Source organism: Daldinia vernicosa (genome assembly GCF_022497035.1).
Source record: "Daldinia vernicosa strain CBS 139.73 unplaced genomic scaffold F5Y00scaffold_9, whole genome shotgun sequence".
Lineage (NCBI taxonomy): Eukaryota > Fungi > Ascomycota > Sordariomycetes > Xylariales > Hypoxylaceae > Daldinia > Daldinia vernicosa.
Genome location: NW_025953925.1, coordinates 117,668 through 141,023, shown reverse-complemented (window position 1 = coordinate 141,023; position 23,356 = coordinate 117,668). Strand labels below are relative to the sequence as shown.

General features: G+C 47.4%; 4 protein-coding genes across 4 annotated transcripts; 1 reads left to right on the top strand and 3 right to left on the bottom strand.

Moving 5' to 3' along the window:
• Positions 1-678: 678 nt before the first annotated feature.
• F5Y00DRAFT_259150 (uncharacterized protein) lies at positions 679-1,181 on the bottom strand (the record flags this gene model as incomplete). The annotated part of the gene is made up of 2 exons (XM_048010824.1): positions 679-956; positions 1,037-1,181. 2 exons carry the CDS (start codon positions 1,179-1,181, stop codon positions 679-681), a joined length of 423 nt encoding a protein of 140 aa, XP_047867591.1.
• Positions 1,182-6,857: 5,676 nt separating this feature from the next.
• F5Y00DRAFT_228927 (uncharacterized protein) lies at positions 6,858-8,194 on the top strand. Its single transcript, XM_048006696.1, has 2 exons — positions 6,858-7,053; positions 7,125-8,194. Exons 1-2 carry the CDS (start codon positions 6,941-6,943, stop codon positions 8,047-8,049), a joined length of 1,038 nt encoding a protein of 345 aa, XP_047867590.1. The 5' UTR covers positions 6,858-6,940; the 3' UTR covers positions 8,050-8,194.
• A 103-nt stretch (positions 8,195-8,297) lies between these two features.
• F5Y00DRAFT_228926 (Aminomethyltransferase folate-binding domain-containing protein) lies at positions 8,298-10,196 on the bottom strand. Its single transcript, XM_048006695.1, has one exon. It carries the CDS (start codon positions 9,784-9,786, stop codon positions 8,473-8,475), a length of 1,314 nt encoding a protein of 437 aa, XP_047867589.1. The 5' UTR covers positions 9,787-10,196; the 3' UTR covers positions 8,298-8,472.
• Positions 10,197-15,677: 5,481 nt separating this feature from the next.
• On the bottom strand, positions 15,678-17,023 carry F5Y00DRAFT_214695 (uncharacterized protein). Its single transcript, XM_048005557.1, has 2 exons — positions 16,868-17,023; positions 15,678-16,765 (listed from the first exon to the last, which is right to left on the bottom strand). Exon 2 carries the CDS (start codon positions 16,623-16,625, stop codon positions 15,813-15,815), a length of 813 nt encoding a protein of 270 aa, XP_047867588.1. The 5' UTR covers positions 16,626-16,765; positions 16,868-17,023; the 3' UTR covers positions 15,678-15,812.
• Positions 17,024-23,356: the final 6,333 nt, after the last annotated feature.

Genomic DNA, 23,356 nt, shown 5'->3' with positions numbered 1-23,356 from the left:
ATCGGAAGTGTATGCCCCTTTAATAGACAACGGTAATATGCTTCTTACGTATTGAAACCCACGCTATCGATAAATCCTTTGCAGTCCTCTGCTGTGGTCGTATTTTATCGCCATAGAGCGCGGCGGGGGCTGACGCACTGCCACCTTTACAGATTACTACCAAGGATGACAGTGGGTAAGAAATTCAGCTTTAGCTTGGTATATTACATTCAGGTCGTTGATGTAGTGTATCTACCGCCATCTAGTTAGTTAGAAAAGGTACAGCTATGCCATCGTCTCTCATCTTTATAGGAGCGTTTACAAGAATTTCAAGTAAGCATGGTCCCATCGATGAAGTATCATACTATTCTGCACTTGGACTACACAAAGATCAATTCGTTGAATGCTTGCTTAGCCTACACCACATATTCAAACCCCTGTATTGAATATACTAAATATACCGAAAGTAGGGTACCTGTGGGGTAACTACGCAGATGCTGTACGGCACGGATGAAGATCTCTGAATGCCGTCGATCTTAATCCCAATCCATGCCTAGCCTCTGGGAAACGAGTCGGTCGTCGGCGAAGCCAAGCTTTGATTGGCTATATTTAAATAACACGACTATGTATTACACAATTGAGAAGTATCTATTCGTGCTTGTGAGGGTTATAATTCTCATCAATCCATTAACATGCTGACTACTGCCAACCAACGACGGGGCCAACCGACCGGACAGCCAACGAAGGGTAGTCAATTGCTTGTCTCCCGACTGTTGGCGACGGGTGTATGGCTTGAAGCGCATTCCACGTTTTCATGATCATCTCCAAGCATTTATCGTAGCTCTCGCCAGCTGAGGTGTCTCCAAGGATGGTGGAAAGGCTAGCCTTAACGACATTCTTAAACCCCTCGAAGACACCCTTTGAGCCCGTGTCGCCGGCGCCGAAAAAAGCATAGACAGTTCCATCAATTCTATTACCTAGCTATTATACATTGTTAGACGTTCATTACGCTTCCCAGGACTTCGTAGCGGTCTAGGTGGGGGCGGATAGTACATACCGTACTCCGTATCAACTTGGACATGTCGCTCGAAACGAAGCGCCCTTTTTCCCGGCACGCTGGTCTTCGTCCCAGGTTCGTGATAGAGAAACATTGAATTCAGCTCCCCTTCGAAAGTATCCAAGCGGGCATCTGAGAGCTTCATCATTAGCTCAAGCTGGTCTTTCGATTTATCTCATCTTCTTTGCTGTGCTCAAGCGCATTTGCTATGGCACTCGCAGCTTAGCCCATTTTGAAGAACCTGTGCAGGTAATAGTTGATGTTTGAAAAGTCAGCATGCGTTGAGATGATGAACATTTACCTTTTCGAGAGATGGATGAGCAGGTTTATATCGATATTCCATCACCTCGGCTTGGGTCCAGACTAGAATCACATATGGTCATCCTAATATCTCGTGTTGAATATAAGATTCAGCTAAAACGTCTTTTCGCGCAAAGTATGGCCGTTGTGGACGAAAATAGTTCACGTAATTACTTTTTCCCAACCACAGTCCATGTTAAAAGTATAGTGACGTTGTCCAGGTCATCCTAGCTTCCCATGTTTAGGCAGAGCGACACGGCTTTTAATCAGCTGTACATATTCGGCGTCCTTGAATACTATTACGTATCATGGTGGCTGAAGCCTAGAATCTGAAGAACTTAGCTGTCTTTGGTATAGAACAGCATTGACCAAAGAACCAAGAAAGAGCTCTACCAGCCCAGAGACCGCCTCATACAGCAGCCCAGCCGACTAGGTAATATACTTCTGAGCTAAGTTACTGAGGCTAGCTCCGTGACAATTATTAAAAGCAACTCTTGCTAGCTGCCGTTTAGTAATGAAACTAAGAATTACCCAGTTGCCCAGCGTTAAAGCTATGGCAGTCGAGTAACAGTTGAAATATCCGGGTAGTGATAGGTATGATCAGATGATAAGGAGCGGAATAGATCAGGATATTATCTGCTACGCGTCCGCAGTAAGTATTCAGTTATCAGCAAATCAAATTGATAAGTTACCTGAGTACCATTATGCCAATGCTACATCCCCCAACATCTACCCAATAGCTGTATTAGTATAAGATGCGCGAGGAAAGAAACATAATTTGTTGGTTTGGCGCGTCTAAGGCCCTGTCAAGGACTATATGTATGGCGTCCAATAAACTTGACCTGTCATATCACAGCCACAATACCAGCCTCTACGCATCAACGTGCCAGCGCAGCTTAAAAAAACTGCTTCTTCAACAGCCTTATGCTCCACGCAAACCAACATAGTATAATCCGAACCCCGTATACTCATCTATTCTCATCAGGAAGGTGACTAAGACTAAGCAACGATGAAAGCGAAAGGAAAGGGGAGTATGATAAGGCGGTGGCTCACGCGGCTGGAGGATCCTTTTAAACGCCGGGCGACCGTCTCAGATGGGCCGGCACGGGTCAGAACTGAGGTACGTTTGGACATCTCAGGGATGTTATGCTGTTATCAAACTACGCGGACTTGTCTAATCGCTTTGTACGCCAGTCTATAAATAGACAAGAAGACAGTGACTTAGATGCGAAACCCGAAGTCCGACAAGACCTACCCACAACCCAATCAAACCCTCACGTTGAGCAACCAAACCAAACCCAAGACGAGGTATCGACTCAAGATATACCACCTAGTGTTATCACCGACCAAGATTCTGAAACAAGTACCGTAATCAAATGGCCAGAGCCCTTCTGGTCCGAGGCCGTGCAAAGACTGCGGAGAGAAAAGCCTAATATATACAGAGACCTCAATACTATACTCGCAGAGAAGTTGAAAGATGACAGGGGTTGTCCTTCAGATCTTGAGCGACTCGCCAGTGATGTACTACATGTAGCTCAAAGCGAGAAAGAGAAAACGGAGCAAAAGACCTCATCAGATAGACGACGTATCTTCCATGATGTTACAGGATACGCCAAAGCTATACTCGAAAAAGCAAAGCCACTACTAGATCTGGATCCAACTGGCTATGGAAAACTTGCGTGTTTGCCGCTCATCCTTGCTCTAGACGTGAGTACCGCCTCGCCGATACTCTATCTAATGCTAACCCATATAAGCTTGTGATTCGAAGTCATGAGGCTTATGAGGATGCTCTCAGAGCATTCTCGTTTATTTCTCTTCTCCTCTGTCGTTACGAGGAAAGAGAAAAAGACTATAAGAAGCATCAAGCAGAAAATGAGACCCAACTTGAACAACTAGAAAAACTTCTTCCTGACTTGTACTTCGAAGTTCTTCTCACACTAGTAGACTTGACTAGACATTTTCAAAGGCGTAGATACGGTATGTTCCTTTCTGGTTTAGAATAGAGGTTTTGATGGTCATAAATTCTATAAAACCGGTACTTCTCAGCTAATACGAAACGTGGCTACAGAGCAGGTACTAAGGTCTACAGTTATTGACATGGACGGCTGGAAAACTAAAATGCAAGAGATTAAAGAGAGGGACGAGCAATGCCAAAGTCTATTCGAGATAATAGATTCTAAGCGTAAGTATATCTCTATGTTAGGGCAGGAACAAGTCCCTCAATTAGTTATATAATGCGGAACTAACGTATTGGATACAGTCACTCGAGATATTCATGATAGGATCAAAAGCTCAGATGAGGCAAGAGAACGGGAAGGTATGTTTTAAAGCTTCTATACGTATAATAGGCGTCTAACAACCATTTAGATCGTAATAAGCGAATAGAGAAGGCGCTTCGATGGACATCAGGACACGACTATTCAGGCGACCATAGAAATATAACCGGTCGGCTGTCTAAAACACCAGGCACTGGAAGCTGGATCTTCGAGCACGACACATTCCTAAAGTGGAACTCATCGCTAGATCAAGGACTTCGATCTCTATGGCTTCATGGTCCAGGTAAGCGGATTACTAAGAATTAATTTCATATTGAGTCATATGTAGCTGACTTGTACTTTAGTTGGTTGTGGAAAGACTACCCTAACGTAGGTATTTTCACATATAGAAGAACTCGTTATTCTAACAGAACATTCAATAGAACGCGAGTCATCGAGAAATTTATCGACGCTTCCCAGGAATCCCCTGAATACGAAAACAATCAAGTCGCTTATTTCTACTGTTCAAAGGCTCAGGGCCTGGGTAGTCAGCCATCGGAAGTACTGGCATCCATCATACGCCAACTCTCTTGGTCGCCTAAGGATGATCGAGTTACGCAGCCCGTGTTGAACCACTGGAAGGAATTCCTAGATCAAGACAACCCAAATAAAGAACCGCCGAAGCTAAATCTACAGGAATGCGAAACCCTCCTGGGAAAGATTTTCGGCCTAAGCGACCACATCACGATTATTATTGACGCTCTTGATGAATGTGCCGATCCTAGGGAACTTCTTGAAGTATTTCAGAACTTCGAGGAACAGCTTCAGAAGAGGGCCACCCCAGCGATTAAAGTATTTTTCTCTAGTCGGGATGAAGTCCAGGTTCTAGATCAACTCAATCCAAATCTCTGCGAAAACCTCATGCTTACACCTCCAGACACGGCAAATGATCTGCAAGTATTTATAAAAAGCAGCATTGGAGACATCATCAAAAAGGACAAGTCACATCCCCTGAGTACAAATAATCAACTAAGAAAAGATATCACCGATGCCTTGGTTGAACACGGGAGAGGAGCGTAAGTTAGCATCGCTATATCCAAATTGATGTAAGATACTGACTCGTATCCAACAGATTCAAATGGACACAGCTACATCTGGCCATAATATCCAACTTTGGCAACGAAAACGACATCCGGACGTCCCTGGATGAGATCAACGCTAAGGCCAGCTCAACCTATCTCAACAAGACCGTTAGTACACTGGATCCATCGAAGCAGTTGCTGAGTCTTTATGATACTTACGGGCTTCTCTACAAACAAAACATGAGAGTGGGACGTAATGCCGAAGTCCACTTTCAGCGTGTGATGCGACTGGTCCTCGTCTATCACGAACCAAAACTACAAATAAAATGGCAAAGGAGAATCTTACGGACGGCACCCACGATAGAGCTACTCATTGGCGTGGCTATCACCAACCCAGAGGGAGGTAACGATCCCGAAGGCGGGATTACTAAAAAGTATATTGAGCGCATAACGAGCAACTTTCTCGTAATAAACGAGGACTCGACAGTGGAGTTTGCTCACGTCTCCGTTAAAGAATATTTGCAGCATGCAAGATCGAAGGACTTTTCAGACCTAATCTCAAACATTTACGTGGCTGCATCATGTCTCAGCTCAATCAAGTTTTTCCATAAAGACCTTACTAGGGAAACATTGCTGTCAATACTCAACTCGCGTTTACCGCAACTGCTGGCGAAAGATTTCATGTGCTACTCTGTTTGGTTTTGGTATATCCATTGTGAGGCAGCAGGTCAGGAAGGACGGCAAGAGGACCCCCTTAGAAGCCAGTTCTCAGAGTTTATGCTTACAAAAAAGGTTGGGGATCCATTTAAAGCGTGGGCCTATGCTGCAGGTCTTTCGTTTGAAAAGCAGCCGGAGCCCTTTTATACAGCATGTGAATATGGATATAACGAAGCCGTTGCGGTAATTCTTCAGCACAGGCCAGAAGTGGTAAATATCCGCTATGGATTTAATGATAGCTCAGGTTTGCATCTAGCCGCTTTCAACAATCACTCAGCCACCGTACAGGAGTTGGTGCGTGCGAATGGTATAGATATCAATGCCAAATATAAAGGATCAACAGCACTTGCGTTTGCTGTTAAACGAGACCACGAAGATATCGTTAAACAGCTTCTAGCGCATGAAGCTATCGATATAAATTCGAGGGATTCGCGTGGCCAGACGCCTCTATCTCTAGCGGAAGGACGTGAGAGTATCTCAACACTTCTACTTAATAGAGGTGCCGACCCGAAAGCTACAGATTATTTAGGGCGTACTAGCCTCTGGTTTGCGATATTACGCGGCCGTATTATCCTAGAGGATTTGGACCCAGAAGCCCATCTTTTAAGGACGGTTGGCCTTGCTACGAGACTTGCTATATCACTAGCAAATTGCGATTTTTTATCGGTAGCAAGTCACGAATATAGTTCTACATCCAATAGCTTCGTCATTCATGTGCTCTGCATTATGTTAGCAGAACTCGAAGTATCCTACCTTCACAACAACAACAACACTCATAATTATAGAGAGTTGTTCCAGTTCTTCAGACGCTATAGCCTTGATTTATCGAGGTATGGAATTGTGGTTAAGGCCATTCTCGAAGAGCTTAGGAAAATGAAGAATGAAAAATGTTCCGCCCAGCATTTCATTCAGCAGCATATTGTGCAGCCACTCGAGAACCTATCCGAAGAGCTTGTGCGGGATTGCGGTCATGGATTTGATGATGGTAATTTTCCAGTTGTATCGGCATTGGTTGATTGGGAATTTGTGTGGAATTACTCTAAAGCACCGGATGGTAAGGAGGAAATGGCTTCCAATCTAGATGAAGCGGCAGCTCGGAGCTTCATGAATGATATCGGTCTTATGTTTGATATATATTGTCCCTAAGAAAATCTAGCAGATTTAACCATGAACGTCCACGTTACCTTCGGTCACCTGGTATCCATTCATTCGGAAGCGTCTTGAGTGTCTGGTTATAAAGAAAAAGAAAATATTACAAGTTACGTATATTTAGTTTTTGTATATACCCAATGTACCTCGTACCTGCATCTTTATCACAATATGTATTGTATAGTTAAGAAGGTTGTATTGTTTAAGTTACGAAGAGGGAGGATCTAGCTTAATATACATGTGGGGTATATACGTGACAATCTTCCTTTGCCCCACTATGATGTTTATTTAGTGGGTCTAATCATCCTTCGTTGTTATGTGCTATTGATTCCAATCTTCATACCACAATCAATTTCTTATCCTACCTCTAACATAAGAACAACAAGAATAAAATAACCACGATGGATAAGTCCGACCTCCTATTATATGCCAAGGAGTATGCGACCACGCAGGATCTGTACGAGCTTCTAGGTGTAACCTCTGACACGCCCAAAGAAGACATCCACCGCGCTTGGTACGTCATATTCTATCCTTCATCTGACAATCTCATACGTAGACATCACGATACTAACATACCGTCCATAGGCGCAAGCGCAGTTTGAAATACCATCCTGACAAAGCAGGAGCCAACTTCGACCCGGCGAAATGGGAACTGTTCGAGCGAGCGCGGGACATACTGTCCGACGCCCCAGCGCGCGAAGTCTACGACTCTCAACGGTCCGCCGCCCTCCTCCGCGAACAGCAGCGCCGCGCCATGGACTCTAAGCGACGCGCGATGGTAGAGGATCTCGAAGCACGGGAACGCGGGGCTATCAAGCGCCCGCGCGGTGAGGGCGATGGCCCTACGATGAGCGAAGCCGAGAGGAGACGACTAGTCGAAGCTGGAAAACGGCGTCTAGAAGAGAGGCAGAGATTAATTAGAGAAGCGGAGGAGAGGGAAAGGCAGCGAGAAAGAGAGCAAGCATTGCAAGCAGGTATAGAGAACCAGAAAAGGGTACAGCCGCCAAACCCCGAGGAACAAGGAGGCCAAAGAAAAATACCAGATATTTCAAGTGCAGCTAAGTCGAAGATGGATATCGACCCAGAGCCACCAGCGAAAAACGGCGACGGCTATGACGATCAGATCGCGGACCTCGAGCGGCGACTAGAGGAGGCGCGGCAAAGGAAAGCAGCCAAGAAGGAAAAGAAGACGGGGCGGAAGAATGGCGATGAGAAGCACAAGACACATGAGCTTATACCTACTCCCGATGCCTCTCGGGGACCACAAGCTGACGAAAAGAAAGGCACCTGCACTTCCACGTCGGGGACGACAAAAACCTTTTCCTTCTCCGCCTCTACAGGCACCTCTACGTCTACCAACGGCAATACTACCACCGGCGGCAAGCCCCGAGCTAAAGGAGACTTCGCGTCGACAATGGCTAGGCTGCGTGCCGCGCAGGCTGAGAAGGAGGCTCGGAAGAAAGCGGAAGAAGCTGCTGCTGCTGCTGCTGCTAATGGTGTTGGCGCCTAGTTGAATGACGTACATCAAGTGTCCCTATCTAGATAGCTGCCACTGTTCTCTATTTTGTCGCTACGTATTATGATACCCCCGGTCGTTATAGAAAGGATCCTACTTGAAGTGCATGTGTTAGAATAAAGACGATACATTGAAGATACTTAAGATTACTGTTCTAAATTGTGAATGCTAAGATAATTTTGAGCTGCGAGGCAACTCGCCACTGACTTCCTATGTCTCATAGTATCCAATGTACCTGACAATTGAAACGGATAATTGATCTTTAATATGTTTACGAAGCGGACTTTAGTATATACGATATAGTATACAGGTGTACGCTATGGGCAATGTCTCATAGCAATATAGTTACGCACGTCTTCTGGGAACGTAATATTTATACAGCCCACCCGTCCAACAGCCACGAGCAAATCCAACGCTTTACGAGCCCTCCTGCAACCTCTCACGCATCCAATCCGGCACAAACGCCTTGATCTTGACGGACTGTCCTCCACCGCCCTCCTCATCCGCTCCCCACTTAACAACAAACTCATCACGAGCCGGGTCAAACGGTGCTCCGGCCGCCGTCTCCCCCGGTAGTTCGATATCCGTCATGATCTGCAATCTGCACAGCGCCAGGCCGATATTTCCCACCCCACGAAGCCAAGTCCCTGCGCTGCGGCCTTTGGTGCCGTCTCTGCCTATACTTAAGTTCGACGGGATGTCCTCTGCTGATAATCCCTCCTGGGCCCCTTCCCCACGCGTATCCTCCTCGGAAATATAAGGCTTATACTCGAGAACTCCCGGCGGGGAGGGGGAAGAAAGATTGGAGGGGTATAGTAGGCACGGAAGTATACGCTTACGCACGACGCCGCGGTGCCGTGTGCGGATCGTTAGTTCCTGCCCTACGTAGCACCCCTTTCGGAAGTCGATGCCTCCCATGAGATCCATATTGGCCTCGAGCGGAAGCGCTTGCTCGCGCGGTATCTCGGTCTGGCCCTCTGCTACGCCGAGCAGATACCGCCTCACGCGATACGCATTGTCGTCGCTTTGCGCCAGGTCCACGTCTAACCCATTCGCTCCCCCGCGTCGAAGTACTCGGTATCCCATCCCAGGGGCGCGAGTATCCGGCAGGATGATACTATCTTTCAGATGCGACAACTGCGGATTGTCAGGCGAGGAGAGAGAAGAACCATCCCACACCTGCCACGCAGCAACTTCACCCTCGTCCAAAACCCGGAACGTGAGTTTGCTCCGCAGCTTGTATCGCTTGATATGCCGCGCCAGCGTATCAACCTGCGCGGCATCGACCTCGACGACAAAAGCCTCTCCATCCGCCGCACCCGCGCTAACGCCTAGCGTATCCCGGTAGACGAACACATCATGCAGCACGCGGCCCGTCGCGTTCAAGAAACCGCTGTAGAAACCCGGCGCCCCCGCAGCGAGACTAGTATGAGAGGGGACCGGCGTATTATGCCGATGTCTACCGCTCCCGCCCCCGGGCTCGTCAACCACGGACTGTGTAATCAGACCGTGCAAGAATTTAGGCGCATCCGGACCGGCAAGGCTGATCAAGCGTCGGGATGTCAGCAGCGCATAGCCGGACGGAGGCGGTGGTGATGGAGGGGCAGTAGGGCTTGCGCGGCGTGACGTCACTGAGAAACGGCGCAGCGATCTCTGGCACGACTGGCATACGAAAGGCAGAGGGAAGGGGCTTAGGCCGCGTCCGGGGGCGCTGCGCGGTAAGATCGGCATCGCGTAAAATCTCCGGGATGGGATGGGATGAGATAGGAATGGATAGATAGATACCGCGCCGCAGTCGTAAGCAGTACGCAGCTCGCAGCTCGCAGCTTGCAGGAATGTGGTATTCGATATGTCGGACTACTGATAACCAGCGAAGTCCGAGGCTAAGATCTCCGGGCGACGTCGGAATCCTTGGCTGGAGGAAGGGAGGGAGGGATTATCACGAACGAGGCTTTGGGAGGGAATTTGTTGTACGATACGGCGCGGCAAGGTAGCCTTATCGGCTTGGCGTGTTCGAACGAACCGTGCGTTCTTGGGGGGGCAGAATAACGTCAAAAAAGGGTTGGCCTCGGATGGAAGAGAGCTGTGATGTAATTTTTTTTCGTTCGTTCCTTACACTACTGCTATGTACATCGTTGCCGTGCCGCTTTGCGAAACTTTCCGGCCGAGGATTACATAATGCTATTTTCTGGGAATTCGGGGGTGGCTCGGCGTCGGTAATCCGAGGTCGGACTTCGGGTTCCTCGGTTCCGAAATCCTGATCTCTACATAGGACTGTCTCCTCCTAGGTTCTCCAAATCAATCTTAAAATTTTATTATTATTTTAGTTTGGTGCCTAAGCTAGCAGCCTCTGCCCGCTAGTGTAGGCACCTAACCTTACTAACAGCCCTACATTCTACGGCAATAATCCTCCCGAAATTGTACCTACCTAGCTAGCAAACCTTGGAGGGGTTAGGTATTCCGCCCTACGATGATTGATACTGATATGTAGGTATAAATCCGCTTTCGCGAACTCGACCATAGCCTCGGTTTGATTGCTATGTAGATCAATTAGACCAGGCCATGTACTGTACATTGACGAGATTAGGATTCTGTATACCTCGTCCGTGATCCGCAACCCGATGTCAATATTCCTTAGTCTACCGCTCCGGCTAGTACTAGGGTGCGGTCGTCGAGTATACGCAGACAGCACAAGTAAGCGATCCTCACGGTTCAACTGATCCGACAATCGTGGCAATGGGGGCTTGAATTCTCTAGTCGTATTAAATCGGGGCCAGAGCCTATGTACACGCATATCTCCCGTATCTCCTTGGACCCTTTTTGCATAACTGACTTGCACCAACACACGTACGTACACTACAAGATAGGCAAGTCCGTAAAGAGACGTACAATGCCGGGGGTGAGGGTTTATCACGTCAGCGAACAGCCCGTTATCTCAATATCTTATTGTTTATTGTGGATATTGTCTACGATCGCTATCACAGATCCTCCATACTACGACTCAATAATAACTCGGCAATCGGTAATTCAATTCTGCATTACGCACGTACATACGAGTCTTGTTTAATCCGATTCATATTGCAACCTATCATAACCATATACCCCCAACATTACCTACCTACCTACCCAACACATTGTACATTTCTTACCCGGTTAGGGGATCATCGCAACCGAGGGAATACTCCGCGAACAAGTGCCCGGTAAGGTAAACTCCCTTATGCGCGATACCAACGAAGTCGATACTTTCAAGGCTTCCTGCATATGTATCTCCGTATGTACCTACCATTCAGAGGCATGACGATCTCCTTGCATGCAGCAGCGAGCATTGAGAGCAAAGCCCGGATTTGTGTCACCACCTGTAACGTGTCTATAGATCCATCCGCCCTACTTAATGTACGTCCATACTTTTGTGTGGTATGGGAAGTTGTTTTGTTGTTGTTGTTGTCCGTATGTAGGTATGTATGTAAGTATATGTAAGTGTGTAAGTATCCTGCTGGTGTGTTGGCAGTACCAAACTGCATTATTCTCAACTACCCAACTGATATACCCAAAGGTGCAAGTTCAATGGATAAACCGCATAGTTTAGTCATCCTATGAGATGTCGAATATCGGGTGCATGTAATAGCTAGCTAGTAGCTCACAGCTTAGTTCCCCTTAGTGCAACCAGTCAAGATATTGTATAGCTCTCTCCATAGTCTCGGCCGTGGCTAAGACGATGCTAGTCGAGTGACATGCAGCTCGAATGATTCACACGGCCGTTTGAGCCAGAAAACCGATGAATCAGCGTTGCTTTCCCCCGCCGACGGTCCCCTCCATGCCACCGTCGTGTCCCGCCAATTTGCAAAGCCTCACCGCTCCTCTACGCAGGCTAGCGGCCAAGCCAGGTCGTTTGTGTGGCTGCTCCGCAATGGCCCCTCTACGTTCTGGCGGTCGACCAGTGGGTAGATGGTAAGATGACTAACTTGACTTATAGACCTGCCTTGCCTTGCCTTGTCGACTAGGGCCAATTCATCGTAGCACGTCCACGAGCCGTCCATTAACCTAACCTAACCCGTGTGTGATACAAATTGTCTAAGCCTACTATGCTATAGACAAGTATACTAGACGCGGATGCCCAGTATACGTACCATATATTCATGTATCACGCATCGTATCGATCACGTATCCGTGGTACATGGTCCGACCCGAACCCCAATTAACCCTAATTCTCAAGTTCGCAATAGCGCCATTGGCAATATCTTCACCGAATGCTTTAGACATGTTTCATCCAGTCGACGGACATAGTGTAGGTAGTAGCAAGGGGATGATCTACATATGGGTCGCGGGAAGATCTCCCTTAGGGGTCTCGTCTCGGGGGCCGTTAATTAATTACATATCCCTTCGTGCATGCCAACTTAGGTAAATGCATACCTACATATCATAAAGCGCACATCTAAATTCCGTACAATTGAGACTTATACGCAATTATATTGTTATTTGATTCAACATGCCAATCTCGAAGATGCCGAGATGTGCGACCATCGCTCAATGGACAATATAGCCTGTCAGACATCTATCCCAATGTCATATCGGCGATTACGGTCTGCCGATAGTGGTCTGGTTGATCGTAATGACGATGCTCTAATCAAATAGATTATACAATGCGTAATGCCGACGAGTGCGACATCGAGAAATAAAAAAATCATATGTTTGCATGTTGAAACGGCGAAAGGCTGCGGCATTGTAGATATCGTGATTTGAGACTCTAAAGTCGGGGTTTGAAAAAGCAAACAATAAAAGCACCCGTTTCACGATCTCACCTGCTTAACGGGGCCAATATATTGTAAATTGATCTTAGCGGGAAGAAGCAATGGCTCTTTTTCCACGGGCAGCATAGAACATGCACGGTCATGATAATCGACAAAGGGGAACCAGTAGAAAACTTGGATGAAACCCAACCCGCGGCAGCAGTAACGATAATCAACCGCTATGACTGGCCCGTCTCCCTAAACCGTCGCCCCATCTACGGAGAGAGCGGTGACAGGCGTTGAAGCTGACCGCAGATTTGGGTTACCTAGTATGCGGGAGAGCAGGGGTGTTAAGGCGCGGCCGTGCGTTGAGACGACCTTCTCTCGACCGCAGCGAGCTCTGCATTATCTCAGCATCGTCATCAACGAGTTCGCGCTTCTCCGCTGGCTTTTCCCCCTTCAGGGAGGACAGAGATTTGAGCTACTGCAACGCGTCAGACGTCTTCATTCCGCGTTGCCAATAACGATAGGACAGTCGGCACCGGGGAACGGTTAGACCCCAAGCCATATTGACGCCTCTTCGCTAAACAGCTCCCAAGACGACACTGTCCCAGACGGGCGGCTCTTGACGGTGTAGGGTGTAGGGCTGGCTAACCTGGGCTGGGCTCCCGGCTGCTAATTCGTCCCCAGCCGGATGCGAGGAAGACATATCCGTTCGAGACATCAGATTTAGTACGTAGGGGTCCATCATATCATGTATGTACTCTTTATCATCTCCTTGTTACGTCTCTCCTTGGCCTGAACGGTACTTCTCCGAATTGCCTATTACATAGGTAGATACCCGTCCTTTTCGTCGCCGTCCAGGAGAGATCTAGACCATGCCAAAAAAAAAAAAAAATTTTAAGAAACAACGTAGCGTCCGAAAGGGGAGATTGAGCACGAATCGAGTGCTCCGTGCTCCGTGCTCCGCGCTTCGTACGATGCGGTATCAAGTGATCCGCTGATGAACTATGACATTTAGATTCGGAAATGCTAAACTAGCTGATATCCAAAACCTAGGTAGTGTAGTCATCGCCGACGGTTCACAAAAAAAAGAACCGAAATAATTAAACGAAAAAGAAAATAAATGAAATCCCCCATTGTTTTTCTTTTTTTCAGCCAGGACGGTAAACGAGATTGTGGGGAGTATCACAGAACAGCTCAGCCCCCAAAACGAAGGTCCGCCTGAAAGATCGCGGCAGAAGTTGATTGGACGATTAACGGCCGCTGCCTCTTTAGTCCTCCACCCGTTGCGGGAAACCCAGACGGTTGGGATTGGAAAAAAAAAAGTCAAGTTTCGACGGTACTTTGCGACTTTACGCTTTAAAGGCTAAACCTAAACCCGTTCTAGCTTAGGCCGGTGGATCTAAGATAACCACCCGACGACCCGACATCAAGGTCAACCTACCTACCTATGTACCTACGTACTATATATATTACCTAATCACGCCCTTGTGCACGTTCCCTTCCTCCCCCCACACGCGAAAGAGTGCGAGAAATACGCCAAGTCGCTGATAATCAATCACCAGCCGGAAGGGAGAGCCTTGTCTCGTTTTGCCTACTGCCTGATGGTGAGTAATTACATACCTAGCAAGAGACGACCAGGGTAAGCGAGAGCTTCCTTGCACTCCAGCTCCTTTACGTGCGTACTCTCGTAACTAATCCAACCTAACTAGGCAGAACCAATACTTTTTTTTTGTTGTTCCAATGATCGATATCCTCATTCCGGCACACATCGGACTTTATGGATTTAATATTCAACTAATTTCCCCTTTCTAATGTACTCTATCCCCCATGTCTCTGTTCCCAGCCTGGGGTCCAGGGGGGAGAATGCCTTACGAGCCCGACAAGTTTCGCTAAATTTGTTCAAGTGACGCCTTTCATATTCTACTAAATTCCTTTGTCTCGACAAGCCAAGGGTCCCGTCGACCTCGGACTTTTCGAAATTAAGCAAGCTAACTAGGTTACCTAGGTAGGTAGGTTTGGGCTTCAGACCTGGCGAGGCTCGGGGTCCGGCACTAAGGCGGGGTTTATCTTCGCACCGAATCGTTTTGTAGTTTTAAGCTAGCGGTAGAAGGAATAATAATAGTAGTAGTAAGGAAGAAGAGAATTCCTTAGGGTTCGATTACTAGTAGAGATTTAAAACCCTCTCGCCGAGTTAGTAATATTATCCCGCTCCCACCTCGGCATCTCGAACGTGATAACGACTCGAGTTTTTTATTACCCATGTCGCGGACGCCGCGGCGCGCATTTCATACCCGCGAATTCCATAGCACATGACTCAACAAATGATCTGCGCTCGGCTTGTGGATTACATAGATCCATCAGATAATCATTGTACAACTGTCATCGTACCCAGGTAGAATATGTGATAATGTGATAAGGCTTGTTCACGAGGCAATCAATAACTGGCACGTTGAAGGAACTATAGAGTTGACTAATTATCTTTTTATTTTGATTGATGGGCTGGGCTTATTAGCTGCATGTGCAAGCTGTTCCAGCCATCATCGCTATGTAAATGAGATTTTGAGTGCTGCGAGAGCCTTTCGTGCTCCACTCGACCTTTGAGATTCAAACCCGATATCTGCGCAAAAAAATGATTTGCGTGGGTTGAAAACCAGGGAGCGAAGCAAGCCCCGCTTATAGCCAAAATGTTTACCACTTTTGGTAATACTTGTTCGATAGTCCTCCAATAGAAAAAATAACTTGTGAGCGGTGACATCTCCCTCCCGCTAGTAAAAAAAAAAAAAAGCCAAGCCTGGTTTCTAGGCTGCCGCGGTAATACCCGATACTATCCTCCTCTCATAATACCATAGTGAGACACATGACAGAAAAGGAAACCAAATGAAGTCGCTTGCGCTTGTAAAATGCCACGCCGCTATTGGTATTTTAAAACGCCGCCCAGATGCAGATGAATAAAGCACACTATGTGAACCAGACCCTATGCTGATGCAATTATTAAGACGAAGGAGAAGAGGTGATACAACGGTCCTAATACACCGATATCGTAGATACTATTCGTGCTGTATTTCGCGGCGGCAGGTAGTATCCTTCGCTGTAGAAGTCGCTCTTGTTGTCCTCTTCGTCCTCTTGTCTCGAGTCCAGGTACTCGGTTGTGACTGTGCTCTCCCTCTGCTTCTCCGAGAATGTAGGTATTGATGCCGCCGGCGGCGACGGCGGCATTGCCTCGTCTTCTGACGAGTCCGAGTCGTGCTCGAGCTCGGGCGGTGATGTTATAAGGTGAGATGGCGATCGAGTAAGTGATAAAGCGCCGTAGTCTTCGTCGTCGTCCTCGTAGTTCTCATCCTCAAATACGAGATGTAATTGGGGAGATGCCGGTGGTAGTACCGTGTGAGAAGCTATCCGTACTAGCGGTAATGCGTCTGCCATCTCTACGTCCTCGTCCTCGTCCTCCTCGTCGCTGTCGCTGTCCGAATCGGACGAGTCCGCCTCCCAGTCGTCCTCCGCGGCCACGTTATCGGCCCATTGTACGTGCCTCTCTTCAGCCTTAGGTGTGGCTCCCCGGACGGATTGGTTGAACCAGCTCTCTTGTTCCCGCTCGGCTTCGGCGAGGTCGAGCATCAAGGAGTCTAGCAGGTTGGCGTGACCGACGAGCAGTCGGAGGTTGTGGTCGGGACGGGCAGCCTCGTTAGACAGCTTAGCCCGTGCCTTGTGGGCGAGGAAGTATGTCTGTGTGACGGACATTGTCTTCTTCCTCGACGGTGGTAAGGGTGACGATGTAGTTTGTGGGTATGAAGAGTGAGTAGGGGAGTGGAAAGGTGAGGGTGAAGTTGCTGAAACCATTTTGTATTATGTCGATATGCGTCTCTGCCGCAGATATGGTGCAATAGGTAGCAATTATTATTATTTTTTGTTGTGCTGTGTGAGTCAGGCACCGATTTCCGGCCAAGGGTAAAAGCAATGACCAAACAGCGAGTCCTTGTCTTTTATGTTCAGTTGCGATGTTCGAACTTTTTCGACAGGGGTGTGGGGCGTAATAGTTGTCCGCGTTGGGTGGATGGAGTGACCGGGGTGTGGTACCTTACCAGATACAAAGATACAATGGTACCAAGGTACGTGTACCCTACCGACCGCTGTTGTGGAATTTCGAGGCTTGCGGTGTGGAGTTGAGGGTGTTGCGTTGGAAGGGCGCCGTGCCTGTTGTAATATCTGCGTAATATCCCAGCTATCCAGACAGACCAAGTTCGACCACTGTGCTGCAGACAGGTAATATCGAATCTAGACCGTGCCACGATCTCAAGATCTCGAGCTATCAGGATACGTCCTTGATACGTCCTTGATACGTTCTTGGGTATATTGCTGGTTATGGATAGATTGATGGTCCTTGCTTTACTTTGCTTTGCTTTGCTTTGCTTTGCTTTGATCGTTTGATCGTTTGCTTTTAGGGCTCCGGGATATCGAGTCTTATGTATAGATAAGAATTCGAGCTGGGTTGTCCGGGACGAAGACGGGGTGGGGGAACAAGAGCTTCTTTTGTAATGTCCGCTGACTACCTAGGATGGTACATATGTGTGCTCGATTTTCCAAACGATAGGTGTACAAACGTATCGAGTTGTAATAAATGCCTACCTATGCCACGATGGGGTTACGGATGGACTTTTTGGTCCTTCGGGCTTAAACGGATTGGCGGGGGTTCGGATCATTCGTAATGGGCGCGCGTGGCAGTACGAGGCCCCGGTTACTTTTACATTAGGTACATTCATAACTGACTTGGCCTTACGATTTTATGTATGTAGATGGATACGTAGGTACATTCCAAGGTACGGTACTTGACAACATTGAACCTTAGAACTGACATCCATGTATGTACATACCTAGGTACATACCAATCTACCCCTGTCGCTCTTACGCAAATGCGAGAACTGCGCGATGCACGTAAGTTGTTCCTTCACCGCAACAAAGTACCCGTACCGCTCCCACCGATATGCCTACACTTACATTACTAACCTATGCGTGCGAGTCGGGCCAAGAGCCAAGGCTGCTTGCACAAGATATCGATTCGCAGTTATCTAACATCGCCGACCGCTCCTAAAGCATGCTTAAGTCATAAGCCCGTTTCCGTATCCCATATCCCACATAACAAGGCACTAAGGGGTTTTTTCTCCTTTACCTCCTAACCGTTACCTCCGTCTTGTCTATCTGCTACGTGCAGCCGTTTAGGTCATCGGTCATCGGAGAAGAGCAATCAAGTAGTCATTTGCGAACGGGCGGGCAGGGATGGAATGCGACCGTATCTGCGTATGCTAAGGTATTATATTGAAGTTACCTGTCCACCTGGAAAGTCGGGAATTGACTGCTGACCGGATTGTGGCTCTGCCGTGACACCGCACGTATTACGAGCTCTCATACCATCTACATCTACTAAAGTACTCGCTTTCGCTTTCCAATCCGTCCGCTTACAAGAATCCAGGATTGACGGTTCTTGAGCAACCCGTTCATAATTATGACATCAAAATGGAACAGCATAATACCATTTATTGCACAACTCGATACTATCGTTGCAACATGTTGCAACATGCATAAGAGTAAGATTGATATAATACGCTAACTCTCAATTGATTATTATAAAATTCTACGTGTTACCAATGAGTATTATGGACTATATTCGAAAGGTTGCTTACGAATCGGATCTGTGTCGGGATTGCTGAACAATACATTGCACACATAATCCGGCGATCTACCGGTAAGGGTCGAATAGTCGGGTCTGGGGAAAATAAGTTTGCCTAACGATTAATAATTACCAACGACGGGTTTGAGTTTGAGCTACGGATTCGTACAAGGAATACCTAGTCTGAAAGGCATAACTCATAACGCCGAGTCGGATACAAGAATCGGGCCAAACCTCCGGAGCTATTTTTCAAGATTTTTTCAAGTTACTACCTACATACTAACGGCATCCATAAACGCTAACTAGTATGATTCATCAGCTTTACATTGGATAATGTACCTACATTAAGGTACATAGCCAAGGTAGTAAATGAGGATGTTCGTCATGATTTCTGTCGCATTCGCAGCACAGCGGCATAAAAATCCTTCATCGATAATCACCACAACCTCTGACTCTTACCTCGTCAACGCTCGTCAACACTGATGCGCGCCCTTTCGATTTTCGGTAAACCCCCAAAATCCGTAAATCTCCGCGCACAAGCGCAAGATATAGAATCGATCGATCACCAAAGCACATGCATAACAACAATCCTAGGTTGACGGGTTGAAATTCGAATACCGACCGAATATTAATGACGACATCAAATTAGCAAAGCCGCCTTGCATAAAATGACAAATGCGCAAAATAACAAAGCGCGGTAATTTTATACAATTACTACCTAGGTTACAAGGTACGAAGGTCCGGGCTAAAAGTCTTGCACATTTAATGTTGGCAAACCACGTATAAGTTAAAAAAAAACCGCACGGTATTACTTAAGCTATAGTGGCTAATGCCGCTATAAATACAGTGGTAAGCCACCTAAACTTAGCGTACAAGCCACTATCCAAATTTTATCTTAGCAGGTAACTGATACAGTATCAATAAAAAGGGATGACGTTCGAATACGGTGCTAGGGACCTCCACATGTGCAAGACTTTTGGCCCGGACCTTCGTATGCTGTTGCAATCTAATCAGTCGTCACAAGGATGCTTCGTCACAGGACTCGGCAAGGAATATATCGGTCTTGGGAGCCTTTCTTTTATCTTCCAAGCCCGAAGCCTTTTCATATATCTCGGGTCCGTCATAAGGCGGCCGTCTCGTGGCATCCGCAGGGGAAAAGGATCAATTAAGTTCAACTCAACCAAGTCAATTAAGTCAATTGTAGCTGTTGGGCGTCCATCGGTCGCCAAGTTACGTAAGGCACCTATACAACAAATGCAGTGGTCGTAGCAGGCAAAGTGATTTTTTATCGCTCTCGGTAAGGTCTCGCGACCGAGACGATACACGCGGTCTCTCCCCAGTTGATTCATATGGGATCGGCCGTTGTCCACATGGCGCAGTTTGCGAAGACGAATGTAACGCAGCTAAACCCTAGGCGCACCATGAGCCATGAGCACTACTATGTATGTATCACTACTATGTATGTATGTCACGAGGGATTCAGGCACACCCGTTTGCGCACTTGCGTCGTAACCTTTGTTACGCCCGTGGATCAGAAACGGAAGCAAGGAACGGGTAGGACTTTCGCGTCAGAATGACAAACACGGTAAAGCGATATTATTCATTTGCTTTCGATGTTGCATCCCAAGGGCGACCCCCTTCTCGAGTCCTCCTTTGTTGATGAATCGTATACTCGATCTAATTGGGTATCAAGGTCCTTTGTTCGAGACATGCTTGCATAATACTAATACAGCTACATTGTACTTTGGATGCGACATCATAAATCACTTCGAGAAGATTTCCAATTCCGTCGATGTGACGCTGACAATTCTTGTTGCTTGGTCTTTTTTTCTGTTGACTGACTGATTGATTGATTGATTGATTGATTGATTTGCGAATTCGAAACGACCGTGTGGAGAGCGACAAAGACAAAGTACAGTACATCCTGAATAAGTTATGAAATGATGGAATCTAATGCGACTCAAAAAGCCCTTAGCTAGCCCCTGTCAGCTTACATACGCCAGCCTAGCCCCGTAAAACAAAGTTACTTTATGTATGTATTTGTCAAACTGCAGGGGTATACTTGTAGGGCTGAAATTACATTATTATGTAAGTCAGGTACTTTGTATACGTAGGGCCTCTCGTTCCGTTAAATGATTCGATTCCCCAGGATCTCCGTTCAGCTAAGTCAATACTAATTCTCCTTAGGGGGGTTTACCAATGCCGCCTTTCGCTTTGCCCAACCTCATAGGGACTGAGTCGGAGCTCGTAGAGCGGGAGCAATTGGTTGATTGATTAGCGTCAGTGGCAACGTAACGATGATATCTTAGCCAAGATCTCTTGACATACCTAGGCTTTCCATGGCTTTCCAATTTCAGTCTTTGCTTCTCGTACGAATCGTTCGTCTGAAACAAAACAATTATCTGGTCCGGACATTAAACCCCGGATTGCCTAGTTGTAACGATCTCGTAATGCAAGATGATGCTATGACGACTGAACGTACGACGGAAAACTATAGCGGTATTGCTCGAAGCACGTAGACAAGCTCGTGGTCGTGATTTTCGGCCTCTCGAGTTGCAGTATTAGGGTTTGCACTTCGACGGACTAAACAGTTAGTATGCTCAATAATCAGCATCATGCGGTGCGAATACACTTCCTGTTCCTGCCAAGAATAAACAATCCCTCCGAGATGGGGTGACTCGAAGCCGCTAGATCAAGATCCGAGTCTTTACAGGGAGACGGGACCAGGTCGGAATTAGCCCACTCTCTCTACATACATAATATCCCCATGGCAGAGTACCCAGTTTAGCGAGCCATTCGGAGACATCGTCATCACGTAGCGTACCATTCAACAAAAAGTCGAGGGGACTTGCGAAAGAAATTCTCCCGATGGACTTATTGGCTGGGCGTTGATATGCATTGTCTAAATTAATCTATAGAAGAATGCTACGTGTTTAGGTAGGGTTGCAGAGAACAACATTCGCTCGTACTTCAGCCTTCCAGAAGACCTTCGAGAAGGCTTCTCTCGCATGCATACACGTGGTGGGATCTGCAGGAGACTCCGCTTACGTGAAAGTGCTGCTTCGAGCTGGAGACGAACCGGCCAGTCAACTCGTAGCATTGGTTAATCGATGCGCGGGTCTGATACAACAGCTAACTCGTCGATGTTACCCAATTTACATACTATGCGAGCAAGCTATGCAAGTAGACTAATGTGAAATCCTTCCAAAAGGGGCTACTCGCATTCCAACCTCTATTCGTTCCCGAAGGGTACCATTATAGATATCTGATTCCCCTTTCTCGCACAGGCGCGGGACGGTCTCCAGAATAACTACTACGGTAGGTAGCAACGCTAGAACGAGAGGATACCTCGAATCCTTCGCCTCTGCGTGTACCAACCAACATTGCAGGTACCAATGCAACGTACGGCGCCTATTGGCGAAGGAGCGCGCGAAGGATTCGTATGTGCAACCCTCCCTTTGGCACCAGAAAAACGTGGCATCCACGGTCCCTGCGTTGCAACCCCAATCGCACAACTCGGCAGTCCAATTTCCCCTCTGACATCAGCAGCCATACACCCTCATTAGCAATTCTAATTTGGTTTGTGGGGATGCTATGAGATGAGACGAACTAGCACAGCTATCTACGATGGACTCGGTCACCACAAAGATGGAAGCTGGAGGGGGATAAAGGGTTGTAGGTACACAAGATTGCTACACTCCTATTCGATGCAGAGGGAGCTGCCATGTCTCCAACGTCCGTCTATGGTGGAATAGGTGGTATACATGAGCTCCTTCTGACGCAACCGTAACGGCAGCCTCGCCGGCTTTCCATACGGCCGAGAGCCTACCTACTCCACGATCGACACCATGCAGGCGAGACATACATGCCCCTCGTGGGTTTCCAACTCCTTCGCGTGACAACGGGTCAGAAATTACCGTTCTTGTTATCCACGCTTGTGCATGCGCACGCCTCGCTTTTCCCGACGCCGATCCAGTAGGTACGCGTCTTGCGGTGATAAGCTCGCAACAGCGTGGAGATGGCGATCCGAGTCTAAGCGCCTCGGGATCCAGGACGTGGGAAGTAGATAACGGGAATATTCGAGGAGTATACCTACGCTGTGCCGCACTATCGGATTATCTGTTGATTTCCACTAGGAAAGAACTCATATGCCGCAGTTCTAGCCCTGGGTACCTACCTCATCTACTCTCATATTGCTGCTACCTCTGTATGTATGTACGTATGAGGTATGTAGCGAGAGAGAGAATGGGACGAGGGGCATGGGGGTCAGGCCAGCCCCCCTGTCTCTTCGCACGTGGCTAGACGAGCGAGACAAGGGGTCACACACCACTCAGGACCCTGCAACGCACGCGTGAGATGTATGTAGGATGCTCGACTAGGCAGGTAATGTTTCTTCTTTATTAGTGCCTCGCCAACTAGGACGATAGCAGCTACGTTAGCGAAGAAATGTAAGCGCTTCTTTGATATGTAATCACAATGATTACATATCCGGCAGCTGTAAGTAAATTGCGAGCACTAACTAATACTATCCTGCTCGTATGTAGTAGCAGATCGACATATGGGACTATGGGCTTGCCGTATGCAGACTGTAATCAATGAGAAGATGTAATCAATAATTTCAAATTGTTCTTTGACGCTTCTAGAAGGACTTTGAGAATCGTCGGTACTTGTTGTATACGCACTGGCATAGATTATACGGCTCATCATCGGATAATTGGCTGCTTTCTTTTAATGTAAAGTACTTTGGGAAACGATACTCATGAGGTACTCTATGTATCTAGAGAAGTACCGAGTGAAATATTCACGCTCCGAGATAAGCCGTGGCATCCACTACCGGACCTCATCCACAGTCCTGGGATGCCGGCCCCGGCCCTAGGAGTGGATAGAATCCACAGAACAAGCATAT

Excerpts from the sequence above, each read along its gene's own strand:
- F5Y00DRAFT_228927 (XM_048006696.1), top strand. The coding sequence starts at position 6,941 with ATGGATAAGTCCGACCTCCTATTATATGCCAAGGAGTATGCGACCACG. Across the intron at positions 7,054-7,124 it reads GAAGACATCCACCGCGCTTG|GCGCAAGCGCAGTTTGAAAT; the intron begins GTACGTCATATT and ends TACCGTCCATAG.
- F5Y00DRAFT_228926 (XM_048006695.1), bottom strand. The coding sequence starts at position 9,786 with ATGCCGATCTTACCGCGCAGCGCCCCCGGACGCGGCCTAAGCCCCTTC.
- F5Y00DRAFT_214695 (XM_048005557.1), bottom strand. The coding sequence starts at position 16,625 with ATGGTTTCAGCAACTTCACCCTCACCTTTCCACTCCCCTACTCACTCT.